At 54.4% G+C, this 22215-nt stretch overlaps 6 protein-coding genes across 6 annotated transcripts; 3 read left to right on the forward strand and 3 right to left on the reverse strand.

The window, feature by feature from the left end:
- Window positions 1-794: 794 nt before the first annotated feature.
- On the forward strand, window positions 795-3808 carry MAA_11670 (Chromo domain protein; the record flags this gene model as incomplete). The annotated part of the gene is made up of 5 exons (XM_011412585.1): window positions 795-1009; window positions 1156-2282; window positions 2341-2766; window positions 2847-3610; window positions 3668-3808. The coding sequence occupies 5 exons, from the start codon at window positions 795-797 to the stop codon at window positions 3806-3808; spliced, it is 2673 nt and encodes an 890-aa protein (XP_011410887.1).
- Window positions 3809-4437: 629 nt separating this feature from the next.
- On the forward strand, window positions 4438-7043 carry MAA_11671 (transporter; the record flags this gene model as incomplete). Its single annotated transcript, XM_011412586.1, has 6 exons — window positions 4438-4606; window positions 4666-4748; window positions 4803-4887; window positions 4939-5546; window positions 5611-6010; window positions 6067-7043. 6 exons carry the CDS (start codon window positions 4438-4440, stop codon window positions 7041-7043), a joined length of 2322 nt encoding a protein of 773 aa, XP_011410888.1.
- Window positions 7044-7707: 664 nt separating this feature from the next.
- On the forward strand, window positions 7708-9345 carry MAA_01301 (signal recognition particle 54 kDa protein; the record flags this gene model as incomplete). The annotated part of the gene is made up of 2 exons (XM_007819299.1): window positions 7708-7785; window positions 7855-9345. 2 exons carry the CDS (start codon window positions 7708-7710, stop codon window positions 9343-9345), a joined length of 1569 nt encoding a protein of 522 aa, XP_007817490.1.
- A 412-nt stretch (window positions 9346-9757) lies between these two features.
- MAA_01302 (small oligopeptide transporter, OPT family) lies at window positions 9758-12397 on the reverse strand (the record flags this gene model as incomplete). The annotated part of the gene is made up of 5 exons (XM_007819300.1): window positions 9758-10523; window positions 10589-11074; window positions 11144-11860; window positions 11932-12092; window positions 12167-12397. 5 exons carry the CDS (start codon window positions 12395-12397, stop codon window positions 9758-9760), a joined length of 2361 nt encoding a protein of 786 aa, XP_007817491.1.
- Window positions 12398-14443: 2046 nt separating this feature from the next.
- MAA_01303 (Molybdenum cofactor sulfurase) lies at window positions 14444-15871 on the reverse strand (the record flags this gene model as incomplete). The annotated part of the gene is made up of 1 exon (XM_007819301.1): window positions 14444-15871. One exon carries the CDS (start codon window positions 15869-15871, stop codon window positions 14444-14446), a length of 1428 nt encoding a protein of 475 aa, XP_007817492.1.
- A 2240-nt stretch (window positions 15872-18111) lies between these two features.
- Window positions 18112-18522, reverse strand: MAA_11672 (chanoclavine-I synthase oxidoreductase protein; the record flags this gene model as incomplete). Its single annotated transcript, XM_011412587.1, has 1 exon — window positions 18112-18522. One exon carries the CDS (start codon window positions 18520-18522, stop codon window positions 18112-18114), a length of 411 nt encoding a protein of 136 aa, XP_011410889.1.
- Window positions 18523-22215: the final 3693 nt, after the last annotated feature.

The raw sequence follows: 22215 nt of genomic DNA on the forward strand, positions 1-22215 counted from the left end.
TACAGTTATTAAATGCCAGAAAACAGGGTCATGAACACTTGTGATGTGGCGCCGATGCCAGGCTCAATTACTGGAGATGGTTGGACGTGATGAACAAGACTCAAAGAGGGCACCTGGGGCGAGGCTGCATGCCAACTTGCGTCTTCTGGTCGAGTGCGGTCAGAAGGTCCATACAAATGTATGGAGCACATGTCGGAACGAATCGCGCGAGCGGGATAAGAAAGGGTCGTATTTATTCTCGTCAATGAACGCCAGGCCGCGCTTCTGCCAAAACGCCATGATCTCAGGCAGGGGGATTGTAGCCTCAGATTTTGAAGGGTCAATCTTTCGAATTGTGTCAATAGCTTCGTCACTGAGCGAGGTGCCCGCATGTGAGAGAAGCGCCCAGCAAGTGCTTCTGCCAGTTCCTGGTCGCGCCTTCCCGTTTTCAGCAGCTGCTTAGCTGCCGTTGCCCGTGCATCCGCCACTGCCAGCCAGCTGACAGCCCACGGTAGCCACTGGTAAACGAAAGACCCAGACTAGACATGGAAGCCGACGTCGCCCCTCACATGCTGCCTGCCCGGTTCGCATTCACGAGTCAAGACCAGACCCCTTGAACCGTCGGCTCGCATAACTTGGCTTCGGAACCCATTTCCCACAGCCTCAATCGGCATCATTCATTTCGTGCCAAGCTGTGTACAACACCAAGCCTTGGCGCCATTTGCTCGGCCAGGACCTGCATTCATCCACCACGGCTATTTCTAACCCCTTTCTCCATATTTGTGTCCAACACGAGCCGCCGGCTGCCCTCCGCCATGGCCCAAGTCGACCTTCGGAAGCAAGACTCCATGCTGGGATCTGGGGATGAGACAGGCCAATCTCCAGAGGTTGTCTCCAGCCCCCAACAGGAGCACGCCAGGCCAAGAAAGCGCACGAGGAGAGCCTGCGACAAGTGCAGCACATCACGGACTCGCTGTGATGGGGAATGGCAAGTCCAACTGGAATTCTTTGGTGTTGAATTTCGACGTCTGTACTAACCAATGCCCATTGTCTAGTCCGTGCCGTAGATGTCAAGGTGAGATTGTCTTTCTTCAATGTTGTGACTATTCGGCTTGTCGCCCGTTTGTTACAAAACGTCAGAAGGTCCTGGCAAACAATATTTGCTTTCATACCCAGTCTCTACGGCCTTGTAACTGCAGTCACCGCCTGGTCACCGCCAATCGCTACCACTATGGAAGATTCAGTGACTGACGTTTATGTCTATCTCGTCGAAGACTATGGGTACCTTTGTCGGTATAATAGGGAGATCAAGAAGAGAGGCCGTCTGCCAGCCTCTACCTCGGTCAAGTTCCAATCCGAGTCACAACGCCCAGTACCTCCAACAGGCACTCGCGACGATGGACGGGCGTCTCAATCCTCACCGCCATTAGCATCGCCTGCCGGTGAATCAGCGGTTGCGGACAGGCAGTCTCTATCTTTATCCTCTCAAGCGGATCAACGTGGTGGCTCTCCCGCGAGCAATATCCCGCCTATCGTCGATGGTCGGCTAGTCAGCCATGCAGAGAGCGTAATCTCACACGGCAATGAGTCCCCTGAAAGAAGACGACGTGTATCTACGTCTATGTCCGTTACTTCACTTATTCAACCAGGTTCACACAAAAATGCTACGTCCGATTCTCGAGCGTTCCGACCCCGGGCAGGTTCATTGTCGGCGGCATTCTTAGACAATCACGTTGCAGACTCGGAGGCACTCATATCAGATGATAGTGTCGGGTATCCATCCCCAGCAAATCTCGGTAGACCGCACGAATACCGAAGAACTCAAGACCATCGTGATTCATTTAGATCTGCCGCTAGTAACGGCGACAGTACTCGAGAGTCTTTCAGCACTGCTACGGTACCCAATAGCTTGTCGCCCGACCTCCTTCAAAAAGCTCCAACGGAGGATTGTTGTTACAGATTTCTCGATCCAGTCTTACCGTATATACGAAACATACTTCCAGCTTCAGTAGCCTGCGAGCTGCTTGATATTTTCCTTACTGATCCCGGAAGCTCGCTGTTCCGCGGTGCCTCGCCATACATTCTCACTCGCATATTCCGCAAAAAGTCTATTCTTCATCCAACTAACCCAAGATATACCACTCCAGCACTTCTGGCCACAATTTTATGGTGCGTTGCACAAACGGCGGATGTTATGCTTCTCCATGTGCCTGGTACTCGGGCCAAGGTAGTGAATGACTTGTACGACCTAGCCATATCGTTGGTTTCCGAGAGAGACCCTGACCGCTGGCGTCGAATACACGGTACGGAGCCGACCCTCATTGTAAGTACCCTTTGGGGGAAATGCTGACGTTTACCTAGGTGGTTTGAGGGCCGAGAAAGAGGTCCCAATTCCCGGATGGACCAACTCCGCGTCTGTTCCAACGACCACGGCAGCAAACGAACCGGCTGGGGGAGTGGACGATGTTCTTACCTTTATCCTGTTGTCTATCGCTGTATCAGGCGGCGATTTCAAGTCTGATTGTTACAAATGGTGGTCGAAAGCTTTGAGACTGACTCTCTCCCTACAATTAAACCGAGAGGACGAGAGGTGTCCGGCTTCAGTTTCGCCGTGTGCAAACCCTCTATGTTCCTGCCATAGGGATCGCTCTGATGCGACTTTTGCTGAATTTGAGCGGCGGGAGGAACGACGGCGGGTGTTTTGGCTTCTCTACAGTCTCGACAGACATTTGAGCCTGTCCTTCAACACAGTCCTTTCTATGCCAGACTCATATTGTGAGGTATATGGTTCGTATAAACCTGCCCAGCCCTTCCACTTTGGTTGGTTTCAAAAAAAGATGGCGTTCTAAATCACTAACAATCGACAGCTCCGCTTCCGGAACGTATCTGGGAAAATTTGGACGCCATCCCGCCCCGGGAACTCCCTACGAGAGTCATGGGTCCTCCGGTTCTTGCAACCGGAACTGGATACCTTGAATATTTTCTTCCTCTCATGGCAATCCTTGGAGACATTATCGAAATTCATCATCGACGTCGACACCCTCGACTTGGCCAACAAGACGATGCATACTCCATATCTGTTGTGCAACATCTCTTGACCGACTACGAGTTCAGTCTTGGTGCATTAGGCCGTGATGCCGCTATTCTGCCAGCATCTACAGCATTCCAAATACCTGGACAAGGCGGACGAGACCTGTTGAGCGGCATGCCAGCCCCCGGTTTTAAGATGTCATCATCATCCTCATATCAAGCGGACCAATCCAAAGTTCGACTTGTTATGGCTTATAGCACCCACATTTTACATGTCCTTCACGTCCTTTTACATGGCAAATGGGATGCGATTTCCATGTTAGACGATGGTGATGACTGGATCACCTCAGAACACTTCACCGAATGCGCATCGCATGCCATTTCGGCATCCCAGTCTGTTTCGACGATTCTCACCATTGATCCTGAGCTCACCTTTATGTCGTATCTATTTGGGATTTACCTTCTTCAGGGTAGTTTCATTCTGCTCCTCTTTGCAGATCGGATGCCGCAACTTGGTCCCAACGAGTCCGTGGAGCAAGCATGCGAGAACATCATCCGAGCCCACGAAGTGTGTGTTGTTACATTAAACACTGAGTTTCAGGTACTTTCCTTGGTTGCCTGTTCTATTTCACCATCACGAACTAATTTTTTTGAGCAGAAAAACTTTCGAAAAGTGGTGCGCTCCACGCTATATAGCGTGCGAGGAACAGGTACTACCGACTGGGAGGAACATCGGGCAAGGCGTAGAGCTTTATCTCTCTACAGATGGACAAAGGGTGCCAAAGGGTTGGCTCTGTAGTGGATGGGCTACCTGTGGTTTTGACATAATGCGATGGCATATTATTTTAGCCTCGCCACGGCGGCTATTGAATGTCTAGCGGCAAAGTCCAATGCGGATATGTCGGTCCCGAATGGCCAACTACACAAGCAAACTTCGAGTTGGACCAGACCAAGTGATCTACTCGTAATATGGAGAAACCTAGCAACTGATTGGAATGAATGATCTCATTCCTTTTTGAGCACTACCGCCGAATCCATATCTAGCCAGTGGTTTTGGCTGCCGCACTGACAGATTCGTAAGATGGTAGCTGTTGCACGGGGCCTCATACTCCTCCCATTTAGATGGAGTAAACCTCCATGTTGCTCCATTATCTGTCGGGTTCTAACTACTTTTGCAGATTGGTGGGCATCAATTCCTTAGTCACATTGACTACATTAGTGCTTTCCCCGCTTCCCACATCGGCACAGTACCGAGGAGTGCTGGCTGACTGTTATGGGCTTCATGGCATGGAACAGAGGCTCATCTTTGCTAGATCTTATGTTACTGGAAACTAGCGTGGTATATAATGGATCCATTTCGCCTACCTCTCCATAGATGCAGACAAGCAGAACGGGAAAGGTCCCTCTTTTACAAGTCAACCTCCTGCCATGCTGCATTGGATCAACTTGAAGACCATTGCTGTGGCCTTCTTGCAGGCTACAGCTCTTGGATCTGCTCGATCTTTGTGGTCAACACAACCAGCGACATACGCGCCTCGGTCTAGTGATGAGACTATTCTCAAGACGACCTATCCGGTAGGCAATGGAAAACTAGGAGGTATGACACCATAATCTGCCAGTACTTGTGTCGATAAGCTAACTTGTCTTTCTTTGCAGCAATGCCTTTCGGACCACCTGGTTCAGAGAAGCTTGCATTGAATGTGGACTCGTTATGGAGCGGGGGCCCTTTTGAAAGCTCAGTTGGTGGCCTGTTTCTGCACCAATATCGAGATTAACGGGCTGACGTGAAATAGACATACACAGGAGGCAATCCCCCTTCACCCAAGGCAGGTGCTCTTCCAGGAATACGCGACTTTATATTCAAGAGAGGATCCGGCAGTGAGGGTCACCACAGAGACTAGCATCTTCAGTGATACTAACTTATACCAGACGTAACTGCCCTTTACGGGAGCGGAGACCATTACGGCTCGTATCGCGCCTTGGGAAACATAAGTATTGCGATCGGACATGGCACGTCGTATACCGACTATAATCGCACTTTGGACCTCGACCGTGGCCTCTACACAACGACCTACATGGTTGACTCGGTGAAATATACCACCAACTTTTTTTGCTCGTATCCAGCAAAGGCCTGTTTTTTCAATATAGCGTCAACTAGTACTGTGCCTAAAACAACAGTCAAATTTGAAGACCTGCTTGTGGACACAATTCTGGCAAAGTCGTCATGTAGTAATGAATTCGCGCGCCTCAGCGGTACGACAAGGGCTGGGCTCCCTGCCGGAATGAGATACGAAGCAAGAGCCAAAGGAGGTGACGGGGCAACTACGTCTTGCTCCGATGATGGGACCCTGACTATTACACCCTCTGGAGGAAGCAACTCGTTGACAATCGTCTTCAGCGCCAACACAAATTATGATCAGAAGAAAGGCAACGCGCAAAATAACTACAGCTTTAAAGGAGAAGACCCCGGTCCCGGTGTAGAAGCTGCGGTGTTAAAGGCAGCCAAGACAAACTACGAGGACATGCTATCGCAACATGTATCCGACTATACTTTTTGGCACATTTGCTCTCAGTCTTCCGGATCCAAACGGATCCGTTAAGAAGGACACGGCATCAATCATTTCTCAGTACTCGGTAGACGGAAAGGGAGACCCTTTTGTCGAAGGGCTGCTGTTCGACTACGCTCGCTACCTGCTCATCGCATCTTCGCGAGACAACTCACTCCCCGCCAACTTGCAAGGTCGTTGGGCTGAGCAGCTTTCCCCCGCTTGGAGTGCGGACTACCATGCCAATATTAACCTTCAAATGAACTACTGGGCCGCGGACCAAACGGGGCTGACAAAGACGCAACCAGCATTGTGGAATTATATGCAAGACACGTGGGTGCCGCGGGGAATAGAGACGGCAAAGCTGCTGTATAATGCGTCGGGATGGGTAACGCACAGCGAGATGAATATTTTTGGGCATACCGCCATGAAGGATGATGCGACTTGGGGAAACTGTAGGCAATTCAAACAAGTCACGTCGGCCCTGCGCTCGTTACTAACAACGAATTAGACCCGGCATCGGCGGCATGGATGATGCAACATGTCTGGGACAACTTTGAGTACAGCCGTGACGCATCATGGCTTAAAACACAAGGATATCCGCTTCTTAAAGGCGTAGCCCAATTCTGGCTCTCTCAACTTCAACATGATGCCTTCTTCAAAGACGGCACCTTGGTCGTCAACCCGTGCAATAGCCCCGAGCATGGCCCGACAACCTTTGGCTGCGCACATTTTCAACAGGCTATCCACCAAGTCTTTGAAGCGGTTCTTGCCTCTGGAGAATTCGTATCGGAGACAGACACAGTCTTCAAGCGCGACGTAGCCTCCAAACTCGCGTCGCTGGACAAGGGTCTGCACTTCACCACCTGGGGCGGCATCAAGGAATGGAAAGTTCCCGACTCGTATGGTTTCGACACCAAGAACACCCATCGCCACTTATCTCATCTCGTAGGCTGGTATCCCGGATACTCTATCTCCTCTTTTCAAGGAGGCTACACCAATAGCACCATACAAAAGGCTGTTGCGGAGACTCTCAAGTCCCGCGGTCCCGGAAATGCAGCCGACGCCAATTCGGGCTGGGAAAAGGTATGGCGGGCGGCGTGCTGGGCGAGGCTGAATGACGCAGCCGAAGCGTACTATGAGCTGCGTTACGCAATTGATATGAATTTTGCGAGTAATGGGCTCAGCATGTATAACGCCTTGAGTGCGCCGTTCCAGATTGATGCGAATTTCGGATTGGCCGGTGCCATGTTGAGTATGTTGGTTGTTGATATGCCGCAGAAGCATGGAGAGACGGGAGATAGGACAGTGGTTTTGGGGCCAGCGATTCCTGCGGCTTGGGGCGATGGTAACGTGAAGGGACTGAGGTTAAGAGGAGGGTATTCCGTGGATTTTGCGTGGGATGCGAATGGCAAGGTGAATAAGGCGAAGCTGGTTGGGTCCGGGAAGCCTCTGAAGTTGTATAATGTTGATGGGAAGGTGTTGTGAGGATGCGGCTGTGTGTATCTGCATAAAAACCGGGCGAGTGCCTTTGCTAGATCCTGTCTCGGTTGGGTTGGAGTTTTGAAAGCAGTGATTTGAAACTGGGAACTTGCAGCTGACAATTGGAAGTGAGGCAACGGCCCAAGTAGCAGTTTTATCTCCGTAGTCACGTAAGTGGCAACAACATTGAAAACAGGGTAGCGCAAATTCCGTAATGATAGTTGTCCGGAAAGGTCATGACATCGATGGCCTGGCGGGATGAATGACATCGACCTTTATGCGTAGTACGTCTTGCCAAATACAACCTACCAATTCAAATGACCTTTGGTGTGAAAGCCGCGACAAAGAATCCACACAGAATCAGCTTCGGAATTTTGCAAAATGAGCAGGACTGCAAGATCCTCATTTTCTAAAACATATTTACCTAGATGAAATTTACTTGGTATCCCAGTCTGATTTGTCTATATACTTGCAATCATGTCCAGCAAGTGCGGGCTCCAGGGTAGCCCCCCTGTCCGCCGGGAAAAAATTGATGCTTTTGCCGACAGCCCACCAAAATGCCCCGCCTCCACACCAGAGACCTAAGCAGCAATGCCAGCTGCCACTTGGTTCAACATTGCCACAACCACAACTTTGAGCCAGGACAAGTGATCTCGACACTCTTGCCGCCATGGTTCTTCAAGATCTCGGCCGCCGCATCAATGCGGCGGTCACAAACCTAACGAGGGACCAGAATCTCGATGAGAAGGTGAGCCGCCCACAAGCCGATGGGGGCGCAATAGTGAATCGTCTTGATCTGACTGTCGACCGAGCCTAGGCCTTCGACAACATGCTGAAAGAGATTTGCGCTGCCCTGCTCGAAGCCGACGTCAACGTGAAGCTCGTCATGCAGCTCCGAAAATCTATCAAAAGCACAGTCAACTTCAAAGACCTCCCGCCCGCCGTCAACAAGAAACGCCTGATCCAAAAAGCCGTCTTCGACGAACTCGTCCAATTAGTCGACCCGCATGCCGAGCCGTTCAAGCCGAAAAAGGGCAAGCCAAATGTCATTATGTTTGTTGGTCTTCAGGGTGCCGGTAAAACAACGACGTGTACCAAGCTTGCGCGACACTATCAAACGAGAGGGTTCCGGGCGTGCCTGGTGTGCGCGGATACTTTCCGAGCTGGCGCGTTTGACCAGCTGAAGCAGAATGCCACAAAGGCCAAGATTCCGTACTATGGCTCCCTCACGGAAACGGATCCTGCGGCCGTGGCTCGCGCGGGAGTGGACCAGTTCAAGAAGGAGAAGTTTGATGTGATCATTGTTGATACCTCGGGTAGACATCGTCAGGAGTCGGCTCTGTTCCAGGAGATGATTGACATCCAGACGGCGATTCGTCCGGACGAAACCATCATGGTGCTCGACGCTTCGATCGGTCAGCAGGCAGAGTCGCAGGCCAAGGCATTCAAGGAGGCGGCCGATTTCGGAGCCATCATCATCACCAAGACGGACGGCCATGCCCACGGTGGTGGTGCCATTTCAGCCGTGGCAGCAACACACACCCCTATCGTGTTCATCGGCACCGGTGAACACATGCTGGATCTGGAGCGCTTCGCCCCGCAGCAGTTCGTGCAGAAGCTGCTGGGCATGGGCGACATGGCCGGTCTAGTAGAGCACGTCCAGTCGCTAAACCTCAACCAAAAGGACACCATCAAGCACATACAGGAAGGCATCTTCACGGTCCGCGATCTCCGTGACCAGCTGTCCAATATTATGAAGATGGGACCCTTGTCCAAAATGGCTGGCATGATCCCTGGCATGAGCAATATGATGCAGGGGATGGACGACGAAGAGGGCAGCGCCAAGCTCAAGCGCATGATTTATATTTGCGACTCCATGACAGACAAGGAACTCGACTCGGATGGCAAGATTCTCATTGAGCAGCCCACACGAATGACCAGAATAGCTCGCGGCTCAGGAACGTCGGTACGCGAGGTGGAAGATCTTCTTACGCAGCAGCGCATGATGGCCGGCATGGCCAAGAAGATGGGCGGCAACATGAGGAACATGCAGCGCGCGCAGCAAGCCATGGGCGGCGGCAACAAAGTCCAGCAGATGGCTGCAATGCAGAAGCGACTCCAGAGCATGGGCGGCGCGGGCGGCGCAGGCGGTATGCCTGACATGGGATCACTGATGAAGATGCTAGGTGGAGGGGGCGGCATGCCTGGCGGTATGGATATGCAGGCGATGATGAGACAGATGGGGATGGGAGGTGGGATGCCTGGGATGCCTGGGATGCCCGGCGGCAGTGGCCGTGGAAGAAGGTGATGTATAGTCCTTGGAGATGGAAAAAGTGGCACGAGACGATGGTAGGTTTCTGATCATGATGACACAGCGGGCAGGATATATATTAAGTTGTGTTGCATTGGCGTTTGGGCTTGACGATTGTGATTGACAATAAATAAAACTGGACTTTGCATATGACGAAATGTTGGTCTTTTCTTTCCAAGTTTTCCCAGAGCACATGATTTGGACGTCTTTGATGTTGACGAATTTTAAACTGGCGTCAGCAGACAAGGCAAAATTTGGACTGAATTCATTATTTTACAGGGCAGGCCCAATCGCTTTTGTCAACACACATGCTGAAAATCTCTATAGTTTCTATACACGCTATTATATTACAACTGGCCTTCCATGCGGCATGGCTGCGAAGCCTTACTCAATGACTTCCCCGCGACATCTACCAAACAGATGGACCTAGAGGCTTCGTGACGTTTTTGACAAACGCCTTGGTCACGGCCGTTCCTTCAAAGTCCAACGTGTCAAAAGGAACCGTGTTACCCCACCACTCCAAGTCGGGGACGTTGCCCAAGCCAAGCGCAAGGGCAATTATGACAACACAGATGCGCGAGCCAATGTCGAGGGCACCGGAGAGAACATAGGTATACTGCGTCCACCAGCCAAAGTATCGGCGTCGAATATACCAGTTGAAAAAGAGACCGACAATGACCCAGGGAGTAAGGAAATAGAGGGTGGCGGGAGGGACGATGCTGCTGGCGCTGAAGACGGCCGGCCAGACAATAAACCGCACAAAGCTGCGGGGATATCTACGAGCAACAAGGTACTGGATGACGGGCAGGGCGGCGCCGATGAGCCAGAACAAGTTGATCCAGGAGTAGATACCGCCGAGGCCAAAGACGCGCTTAGGACCAATGACGCCCCAAATGACGCTCGAGTTGTAAAAGGTGCGCGCGTTGGGGCACGTCAGGCCCTGGGCTTGGTCCTCGGTGCAGATGCCCTCGATGTTGCCGAGCAGGAAGTTGTACGTGCACGTCTGGACGACGGCAAGCCAGACGACGGCAAAGGCCTGGGCGGCGAACATGCTCCGGGGGGGCACCTTCATGTAGTGGCCGATTTTCATGTTGGAGATGTAGTCGAGGCCGTTGGATGACAGCATGTAGCCCCACGACTTGAAGAGCATCATGGCCACGGGGCGACCGGGCAGCCTGCCGCGAGGTGAGCGGGTGTGCTCTCGGGCAAAAGGGGAAGAAGGGGTTTGCTGGAAACTCACATGTACCCAAAGATCATTTCTGTGACGACGTTGAGGCCGGTCTGCTGGTTGGTAATGGCCTGCACCATGCCGATGGGGATGAAGAGGGCGGCGCCGATGATGATGCAAACAATGTAGGCCCACCACGGCAGATGCGTTTGCCAGGCCTGCGAGGCAATCATGCCGAAAGCAAAAGATATGGAAAAGATGGCGGCGAACCACCACTGCGGTGCTTCCTTGTATCTCCTCATGAGCCTGAGATGAACGTCGGGTTCGTCGTATTGGGGATCCTTGACACGGCTCCAGATGTCGCCGCCGTAGAAAACCACGACGTGGACAATGGTGGAGATGAGGCCGGCGAAGCCCATGCCGTACGAGAGAGAAAAGTTGGCCCCGAGGAGAATCGGCGAATACTCATGATAGGCCGCCTCGTTGATGGTAAAGTTGGCGTTTAGGATGCGGCTGGTGTTGTACACGCCGGCATAGCGGTCAAAGTTGCTGTTGGCACTGACGACACGACCTGGTTAGCTTCACGGCGTCTGCGGCCCAGGAGTTGTCCTCCGACGAGACACTCACGAAATGGGAAGATAGCGGTAGTAATCCGGGCCAGCCCAGACGAGGCCCGCGGCCCCGACCAGGCAAATAAAGAGACCAAACGCAACGTTGAGGATGGCAAAGGCAGGGGACTCGAGGGGGCTGCCCAGCCACGACGAGACGGTGAGCCAGTCGAACGTGACGGGGACGATTCCCAGGCCGGTAAAGGCACCAAAGATCTGATTGACGACGACGTTCCTGGGCGCGATCCAGCACGCAAACGCAAAGTACTGCAGGAACTGGGCAAAGACCTGGGGAACCCACGTCCAGGCAAAGCAGGCCAGGGCGACGACCAGGAAGAAGCTATAACGGCCCATCTTCCAGCCGCTGGTGGCTGCCGGGTCGGCGGGCACATGCGTATGCAGGGCATGCATGACGGTGCACGTCACCAGGTTCGCGGGCCAGACCATGGCGGACGGCCAGACGAGGAACCGCCGCGCGATGCCGGCGACGCCAAAGCCCATGGCCTGCGTGGACACCATCAGGAGCAGCTGGAACCCCCATTTGAAGTGCTGGTCGTAAAAGACTTCCTGCGCGAGGAGAATCTCGATGGCGTAGCTGATGGACGAGCCGGCCGCCGTCATCATGGTGATGACGGTGTGCTCCTTGACGTTGAACGGGCCGGGATTCAGGGTGAACTCGTGGCTGGAGACGCGGTACACGGTGGTGGGCAGGACCTTGGCCAGGCCGACGCCCATTCTTTGGACACGCACTCGCCGTCAGGTTCTTGCTCTCTCGTCGACGGAACTCGGGGCGGGCCTTGGACTTACGGGTACGCAAGTAGTTGGATGACTGTGGGCGAAATGGACGTCGACTGGCGGCGGAGAGAGAGGAGGACGTTGCACGCCGCGATGACGGTGCAGAGGACGACGCCCAGGAACCAGGCGCGGATGGTGTTGACGGGCATGTCGGGATCGTCGGTGGGAGGAACCTACGACGCGAACACGGGCTGGGTAAGTGTTGCAGATGAGGCTCGCGGAAATATTGCTCGGGGTTGCAACGTACCGAGGCGCGAACTTCGGGATACGGCGAGTCATCTTGGACCGCTTCGTCGACGGCGGGAGCACCCTCGGCGTCGTCGGTGCTCGTTTCGAGCCTCTCGTTGTCAAGGAACGGATCCCATCGGTGTTGTTTTCGGAGGCGCAGCTCGTTTCGGGGCGGAGAGGCTTCTGCGGCATCTTCGTCGGTAGCGGACCACGACCTGGTCACGGTCACAAAGCGCTCTTTCAAACCCATTACCAGGTCGAGTTTTTGTCGTCGTCGTCTACCGGGAGCTCAGGGGAGTGATTTCTAAAAAACAAAAGATGAAATACGAGCCTGGTCAGTGTCCGGCTGTTATACATGGAGATGGGACGCCATGGGCAGTTGGCGTGGCGCCAATGCCGCGTATAAGTGTATAGCCTTTGGCTAAAGAATCCCCTTTTTGTGTCTTGTATTGCAGCCGAGTGACATACAAAACACCGGTTGTATTTTGTGAGTAAGCTCGCGACGGACAAGGTACCAGTGCCAGTCAACTAAGAAAGTTCTAGATTGTTAGAATTGATGTTTCAGAATAGTAGGAAGAATGGGAAGGCGGATGAAAATTGCTGAAGCTTTGTGATGGCCGCCAAGAAATTTAAATTTCCCGGTTTGGAAGTATACTCGACAGTTGTTACACGGAAAAGGCCCAACAGATCGTGAAGCCCAATAAAGGGGCTTCGCCGATACAGGACTCGTTAGTTACACAGCTTAAACATGTGCCCGGGCAAGAGCTCTAGGCCCAGGTGTTTCTTTTATGTATATAAGGCGGTCACCCTTCTCTTCCTCTTTCGTTGCAACTCAAGACCTTAGAGACCCTTCGAGATTATTATTGAATTGAGCCCTTTTGCTCCAAGCCTTCTTTCCGAGCCCTTGTCACAAAGGGCCACCGGACGCCTATCAAGGCATTCAGTTTGTACAATCTTCTCCATATAACATGTACAGGTGGTAAAAGGGGCTGCCAAATGTGAAATGAATTTACTGTCTCGTTCAATCTTTGTGTGGCGCGATATTTGCCTGTGACATGGGGTTGCTCCAACAGCAGCACGCTTATGACGCCTGGTCGCCCAACGCCGAACAAGAGGACGTTTTATCAAACTATTCATGCGTTGGTGTATTAAGCTGCCAGCGAATATTGGTTTTAGATCCGTGTCCTGACATGGTATTCATTATCCATTCTTTCTCTTGCACAGTACAGAATGCATGGATTTAACATTCCGCCATCTCGGCGGTAGCGTTTTTGCCGAATGTACTTTGCATCTAAAGTTATTCATCTTGCCCAACATATCCAGCCCGCCAATGGCACTAGAACGGCATCGTCAGAGACCACTCCGCCCCAACTTCATCCGCCTTCATATGTCACACTAGCGAGCAGATCGGTTCAGACCCGGTAGCATAGGCTAAAGTTTAATGCAAAGTATAGTCCTTGATTGTAAAATGCCGAGTACTGATGACGTGAGCAACATTGCCTTTGTGTTTTTTTACCTCAACATGACACTGTGGTTCTGGGTGACGCCCGTGCATGGCCGGTTCGCCTCCTAAGCCTCATAACTTTTGTTAGGAAATTCTGCAATACAAAAAAATACATTTGAAGTCCTCTTAAGCAAGACAAATAGCAATACTACTGCCTTCCAAGGAGTGTAGCTCTCTCCATGGCGCTCTTGGCACTGTCACTGGATTTGCCGCTGTGACAAGGGCTCGGAAAGAGGGCTTGGAGCAATAGCTCAATTCATCTAATAACAGTCTTTGGTATCAAAGGTCCTTGGTTTTCCTCAAGGCATTAAGGGACCAAAGACGTCTATTTATACAAGAAGTCGGTGAGGACCTTCTGCCCTAATCCCGTGACCGTAGCACTTGTGTAACAAGCGATTTCCGTGTAACAGCGTTCCTTTTATGTATATATAGCGGTCACCGTTCCCTTCCTTCCTTTTAGTAACTCGGGACCTTTGACATCCTACGAGATTATTATTGAATTGAGCCCCTTTGCTCCAAGCCCTTAGTGAAGCCCGTGTCACATATATAAATTCAAATAGAATCTGGACGCAAGACATGTCCACGGCTTCAAAAGAAATTTGAAATAATATGGATATAAATATTAGATGGATGTTTTGTAATATTTGTTTTTATATTAGTAGCCAAGATGCGCAAAACGACGCCATATCAAAGATGTAGGGCTACCATAATTGCAATGCATGGTCCAGCACCATCCGAAAACACAAACCAGTCTACTACCATCTGTACGTCTCCAAAGCTCCCCACGGCATCTTAGTAGTCATCCCCCGTCGACCCGTACAAGTGCTCCCCTCGGTCCAGGACCTGAATCTCATCGCCGACGCCAACATACAGCCCTGCATTCTGCTCCTGGGCCTCGTGCAAGCTCCGGTCCTCGGGCACACAGTGCATGCCCATGTATCCCATGGCAGCATTGTTCCCAGCCTCGACGGTGCGGTGCTGAATCAGCGCCGTGCTCGGCTGCGGCCTGCCCCTTTTCTTGTCCGCAGCGGGCTTGTCGGTATCAAAGACGCCCCTGCCCGGGTCGACATTGGGCATCGTGCACCTCGACGTGCGACACACGACGCACAGGACTGCATCTACACGCGCGCGCCGGGGCGCATCGGGGCCACCGGCACTCGTCGGCACAATACGGCAGCGCTTCCAGGTCTCCTCGTCGTAGGCCGGGGCTCCCGTGATCCAGACGTTGGCCCGGAAGCGCAGCGCATTCAGAGGCTGGTTCTCCTTGGGGAGCAGGCGGGCGAAATCATGGACCGACGACAGGCTGGCCACGTTGACGGGCTGTTGGTCCGTGTAGCCGTGGACGGCGGGAGAGCCAATGTACTTGAGGGGCGCGAGGTTCTTTGTCGTGCGGACCAGCGTGTCGGGCGTGCACTTGAAGAGGGTGAAGGGGGTCGAGTCTGCCATCTTGAGAAACTTCTTCAACTTGGGAAGCGCTGCCGCGACAGAAGGCACGACACCCATGTCGATGCCTTGCGCCGTGCGGCCGTGGATGACAAACGGCCGCAAGGGCATCTTGTCCACATGATGCGTCGGCGGGTTCAAGGGAGCAATGAAGGAGACGTCGGGCGCCGTGGCGGGATTCCACGTGTAGAGAAGGGACTCGAGCCAGCGCAGCCAGGACGGAGGTTCGGGGTCGGGAAACCGGATGACGACACATCCTCCCGAGCGCACCAGCTCATGGTTGGGGTCGCTGCCCGGGTGCGGCAGCCAGAGCTCGGTTTTGACGAGAGACATGGCCGGCTTGGTGCGCTGGCTTATAAAGCGCCAAAACGTCTTCCGGGCGCCAGTGTCGACATCGGGCTCGACCACCTCGGCGGCTATGGCGAAGCATCGATCATGCATGAAGCCAGACTTGGTGAGCAGGGCGCGGTCCACCTCGATGGGCGCAAACGACTTGACGGGGTGGATGTAGATGGCCTTGATGCGGATGGGACGGCTGGCGCTGGCTCCCGGCGGCAGGTCATACTGGGCGTCGTACTGGTCGCGCATGTTGCTTTGGTCCGGCGCGACGCCGATGCGTCTGAGCTGTCGCAATTCCCGGCCAAGGGCATAGTTGCGCCCGGTGCATACGAGACCGGCGGCGGCGGAACCGAGGAGGAGCAGCAGGACAGCCAGGCCGCCAAGAATAGCCGACGGTGTGAGGGCAGCCCGCAGGTTCTGCAGAACATCAAGGAGCATGATGTCGGCGATGGTTGTTGATGGTTGGTGAGAGGAAGACGTTGTCGCGACTCGAGTTGACGTCGTCTTGGCCGGGTCTCGCATAAACTTTTACGTGAGCGGGAGCGGCCGCATGATCGGCTGTGCAACCTTGAGAATTCCCGAACCGGCCCCGGATCCATAATATTTGACCAGACATAATCGTGCGCCGAGATGCATCATTTGGTCGTGTTGGCAGCAAGCTCTTACGAACATTGAAACCAGGAATTTTCGCGGCTGAGGGTAGCCGATGGTCACATTCAGTGTTGCCGACACATATTACCAGCTTGACTAGTCTGGTTGTTCTTGTCGTCGTCGCCATCACGCCGTGCGGCGGCATGGTCTGGTGCGGCGAAGCCAATCAGCGTCAAAGGACGGAGAGCGTCCCCCGGTCAAGCGTCTGAAGTTTAAACGTCAACGTCTCCCCATTCTTGTTTTCGCAGCACGTGGCGCGCGACGAGATGCAAACGAAGCCTGAGACACGTCTTTCCTCGAGGCGTGCTCCGTGCCTTGTGCCCTCATCTGCGGGCCGTTGATGTCTCCGAGGCACCCGCGTGGGCATATTCGATGGAATGTTCTGGACACGCCTGCAACGGCATGCTTGCGGCCTTGTTGAGCGGGACATGCACGAGGTTGCGACGACGGCAGGACACAGTCATCTCCGCCATGTACGCACAAGCTCTGCGGTATTGCCAAGGATATATGCTGCATGGCGTATTTCAACAAGAGTCATCATCTCGACTGTTCTACCGACAGGGTCCAAGGCGGACGAATCCCCGACGGCCGAGTGGCCAACTTGGCTCTGGTTCTGCCAAATATAGCCCATTTGGCCCCTGGACACGGCACGTGAATCAGGGTGCTTGACAACGAGTCCAAGACAGCGTGTAGTATCAAGGCTCAGTCGCCGTGTCAGGAACGGCGTGGGATTCCGCCACGAAATGTCTCGATAGCAAAGCTTCACGTCTCGACCTGGATGCAAGACTGCAAGGATGCCCCCGTGGGCATGTAGTTCATGCACAGGAACAGCGGAAATCCCACGCAGACACGTTGTTTTCGTCTCAGACCGCCACGGCGAGTAATGAGCACGAGACAAGCCATGCTCGAGTGTGAGCCGCCCCCCGGCAGAAGCGTGCATGTTTCACCCAAATTTGAGAGAAACAAAACGTGCCGCGAGTATGCACAACAGGCACACGTGCTCTTCATGTCTGAAGGCTGCGGAGACGTCGTGCCCCTTGGTCTTGGTTGTGCGGGCGAGACGCAAGGGTTCTGGCCTCGGCGTGTCTGCGTTCTAGACACCAGTCTTGAGCGTCGAGTTTTGAACCACGGTGCAGAACAAATGTCTCGATGGTATCTCTGTTCTGAAGAGTCGGGGAGGCGGCTGCTTGGTGATGATGCCGGCGACAAGCAAGGTCTCTTTTGGTCCTCACGCGCTTCGGGTTCTCCGTATTGCTGGAGGAGTCGTTTCCCATAACTTGCCGTGGAACGAGGCTGTCGACTTGAACGTTTCTCAAGACGCTCGCCCTGCTTTCAGGGGCAATCGCACGAGCGGCGGCATGCGCAAACAAGAACCAAGTGTCGACTATGAAGCATCAAATCTGCCAATTGTTTCAGAAACACGGGGTACGACCCGATTGAACTGCTACATGCCGAGTTTACAGATTGACGGCCTTGTATACCAAGTCACTACATGCAAGAATGCTGCGGTTCCGATGCGGATAATTTCCCCGGGGTAGAGCGTGCAAGACAAGACGACAACGGGCGTCAAACGCTGCTCATGTTTTGCATCATGCCATGCCGGCAAAATGTTCTACTTCGGCCCACGGACCCGAGCGCAGGGTTAGGTTTGCGCAGCAGACGAATTGAATGCGTGGTATTATTGACGTCTCCCCTTGCGGGTGAGCATTCCTGCGTGGGAGACGGGACAGCGGCCGTATTAGACATGCAGCAACCGACGCAACTCTGGGCTCACTCAAACAAGCGGTCTGTCTTGCCAGGGAGACGAGAGACAGGACCACGCGGCAAATGGCGGGAACCTTGCCGTGCGTTCATATTAATCAGAGCACAAGGAGCGGCGAGCGTACGTTTCTCACCAGACAACTTTTGCTGTCAAGCAACGGGGCGGCAGAGCGTGAGGGCGAGGGCCGGACTGCGTTTCGGGGTGAGACCCTGGCTCGCCGTCGGACGAACGGGGCCAAGGGAATTGTTTTGCCGTGGCATGAGCCTCAAACCCGGTAGGGCGACGGCCTATTATTAGCAACGCGGCGTGCAGCAGCATTTTCGAGACGGGAGCCGTCCGCATGGTGTGGTGGCACGGCTTCGGCATGGAGTAGCCAAATGCCGGGGGCTGCGTGCGGGATGCCACGCTTCACAGCCTGGTGCTGAAGAAGAGAGGAATCCGGCTGGTGGTTAGGCTGATGGAGCACGCTGCGGCGATGCAAAATGGTCTGTCTGGTGCACTTGGACACGATGGCCCGTCGTGATGAGCATCGCAGCACGGGGTAGCCAGAGCGTACCAGACGGTACATGTATTGGCGGACAAGCAGCGAGGCCGGTTGAGCCGAGGGAACGTTGCCGCTGTCGATGGGAGAGCTCGCTTTACGGACCGTGACTTGACTTGTTATATACCAAGTCATGGCGCAGACTAACTCCGTGTCGGGCATTTGATGCCAACATGGAAGTGTTATCGTGGCAGTGCCGACGAAACGCCCGGCGGAATACAATCTCAACGGGCCCTCGAAGAACGGCAGCCGAGGCGATGTGACTTGTTCCATGTCTTAGGTATTAAAGGGCTAGAAATGATTGTTCGTGTCCATGGTGGGAGGTTCTGTTGCATTCGAATGGACCGTGGACATGACGACGGCAGCATGTCGGCGTATAGGTCGGCGCAGAAGATGCGCGCGACAACAACTTGACAGACGTTGCAGGATACTTTCTAGTACTCATACACACAATCCTTCATGTTTGTATTTGTCCTCATCAAACGACATGAAACGACATGGCTTGTCCTACTTGGGCGGCATAGTGTAAGAAAGCAGCACCGACAATAAAGCAAGGCATAAGCAAGAGAGGCAATGGCACCAACTCTAGACATTGCCGTCTCTACCTGTTAGACAAACGTAGAGCCATCATGACCACGGCTCCGTATCCCAGCATGTATTTCCCCTCTCTACCCGCAACAAGTCATTGCATCGATGCCGTCCATAATAGGCACATTACCCCGGATCGACTACTGGCCGTCTTGTCCTGGGCATTCGGCGCACCGCGCATGTGAGGAATCCTCCAGTCCATGTCACTATTCGTACGCCGCGCAGCCATGGCAGCTGAAAAGTGCGGTTACACGGGCAAACATACGTCCATGTCCAGATTCACCCTGCAACCCAACATGCGTCCGTCTGCCCCATGGCCATTGTCACACAACGGACGAGATTGCATGTTCCCGCGCCGCAGCGTCGCACAGCGTCCTGCTGCAGGCAGAGCTGACAGCCTTTGCACCACGCGCCTCGCCCAAATGCCGGCAGCGAACGAGTCGATTGCAGTGGGTGTGCGTCTCCTGCAAGCCCGGTAATGTAGCTTGCCGGTGTGCTGCTGGAGCTCGCAAGACATTCTGTTACACGACGTCGGCGGCCAGCCCAGACGCACCGTCGACGCACCGCGGGAATGCACCCCGTGCATATACACGGCCAGCTCGACGGGCACCTCATGTCTCTGTAGCATGGGATCGTCTCCCCCGTACGGGCGCTGTCTTGGACGCCAAACACGGGGCATTGTCGTCGCATTGTCGCCGCGCGGGGGGCGGCTGACGGCAGATGAAGGTGTCGCACAGGGCGGCGCAATACAGTATTACAATGAGACAGCGAGGCCGGGCGCGTCGTTTCCCAGGTGCTCGCCGTGACGGACGCGCTTCCCGCGCTTGTTACGGTCCTGGCTGGTGCCTTGGCCTGCAGAAATGTCGGTCAATCGTCCTTGCATTAGCCCACGATCCTTCCGACTCTGTTGCGGATTTGCCTCAAGAATGGAGAGCCGAGTCAGGTCAAGTCTAGGTGTAGAATATCACCGCCTGTCCCGGCGCAGTGGGTAACTCCAGCCATGTCATGTCATTAGCTCATCCGTCCTTGACCGACTTTTCCTCGCGTCGTCGCTGTTGTCTTGTGCCGGCGGCGGGCGGACACGGTCAATCTAGCCTGGGGTGTATTATAGGTCTATATATGTCCGGTCAAGTAGCTTTTCGTGTCTGTCAAGCTTGTCCGTGGGCAACGTGCAACACTACACACTGGGTTGGGCATGCGCAAACACCTGGCGTGTAGCATCACACGGCAGCTTGATTGTGTGAGACATGGGCTCGATGCCCACTCTCCACGGGGCGTCAGACCTGCATACCTGTCGAGGTGGTGCTGGAAAGGGTCTGTATCGCACGGCTGCAAGTCATTTTCGTGGTCCAGAGACGTGCCTTTTGGGGTGGATGGGAATAGAGGCGTCATGGTTGGGAAGGCAGTCGGACACACGGGCAGAGAGGGACATACGAGTCTGGGACAAAAAAGTCTCGGACGGAGAAGACGGCTGACGGCTGACAGTCATGACAAATTTGACCAACTTTGCCAGGCCCGGTGCGCTGGGAAGCAAAAAGCAACGTCTCCCGGCGGAAGTGGCCACAGGACAGACAATAACGGCCGTCTTGGCTCATGAAACCATGATGAAGAGGGCGTTGCGCGCCATGTTGTATCTTGTCCTCCGCTGTTGCTCCCTGGGCCGCGGGATGGACGAGGCTTCTTTCCACCATCAGGTTTGAGACATTTGTGTCGTCGCAACAGAGGGTGTTCTCTTGCGTCATTTGCGCCGGCATCAGGTGTGGCGCACGCGTCGAATCATGGCGGGAGCCGGTCGATTGGGACCCCCATCCATGTACATGTACGAGATGAGGCAGGGCGGCAGGTAGTTCGCCGTCGTCGACCAGACTTGTGATGGCTCTGATGAGGCTGATGTGCTAATGGGCGGCCCGCGACGGGGTGCGACGACGGGAGCAAATCGAAGACATGGTCGTGCCCGAGAAATGACCAGGGGAAATGGCGCCCCACTGGCAGAAAGATGACATATAATCAATTCATGGTTTGAGTCGACTGGTGCTGCGTTGGCAACGGGGCCGGGTCAATGGTTTTCGAGTCGCTGGCCAGCAAAAGAAGAAAAAAACCGAGTCAGCAAAGTGCCAAGTGCCAACATTAAACATTGAACCTCGGCAGGCCACGAGTGACATGCGCCAGGCGCGTGTCGAGGCAACGTGGCGGCCAGCCCATCAAGTGCCAGACAACATGAGCCGACGAGTCACGACCCGGTGCCATGTCAAGACAGACCAGTTGACTTGACTCCAGATACCGAGTCATTCCGGCCACGCACAGCAGCAACTGCGAGCGTCCCAGCGCCATGTCCCGTCCGTCTGGTCTGCATACCCCGTCTGTGCGCCGATTGATACATGTGTACCAAATCTCACATTGACTCGCCAATCTGCCATTTGATCGAATATGCTCCCGAGCCCGCACGCACCACGCACCGCCTCCATGTCGACGGCACGGCAGTCAACACCACGCGCCGCGGTCCCGGCATCGTGGGTTACGTCGCCGTCCATTGAATCGGTCAAACCTGCAACGAGGCGAGCCTGCGCGGCAACAACGTGCTCCGCGTCGCACAGCGTCATGTATCATGTCGTCCATGTCCCCCTTTGAGCACCCGCTCGCTCGCCCTCTCCCCCGATCTGGTTCGCAACGCACGCCACATTGGGCACACGTCGCCAGATGCGTCACTGCCCAACACCCCAAGGCCCTCGCCGCCCGCCGGCGTGATTGGCCGCGGGCCGCCTGCACGTCGCTGCGCTAGGCGGTGCCGGCGCCTGCACGACAAGAGAATCCGGTCAAAGGCGCGCCGTGGATTCGTCGCCGCGTGCCAACCGTTCGTCGACATCAGGCCAGACGTGGCAAAACATGCCTCGTTGCGCCCATCACCAGACGTGCTTTTTGTGGCCCGTTGGCACTTGACTTCTTATACACGACGTGTCTTGCCTGCGGCCCACCGCCATTCCTGCAACGGCCGTCTATCGAGACCCCATGGGGAGTGAACTCGACTCGGATACACTCTGGCGAGGACCACGAGCCAGCTCATCTCCATCTCGCCTTGCTGTGTGGCCTCGTCGACGGAATAGCCTTTGCACCGTCCAACCATACGTGTACATACTTTCAATCTTGTGTATAACCCTACTGCGAGCAGTCAAGGTTTGCCGTCTTCATCGGCCCGGTTTCCGATCCACCCTCTTTTTTTTTTTTTTTTTGCCCATGGGCCGT

This window comes from Metarhizium robertsii (assembly GCF_000187425.2).
Source record: "Metarhizium robertsii ARSEF 23 chromosome Unknown MAA_Scf_13, whole genome shotgun sequence".
Lineage (NCBI taxonomy): Eukaryota > Fungi > Ascomycota > Sordariomycetes > Hypocreales > Clavicipitaceae > Metarhizium > Metarhizium robertsii.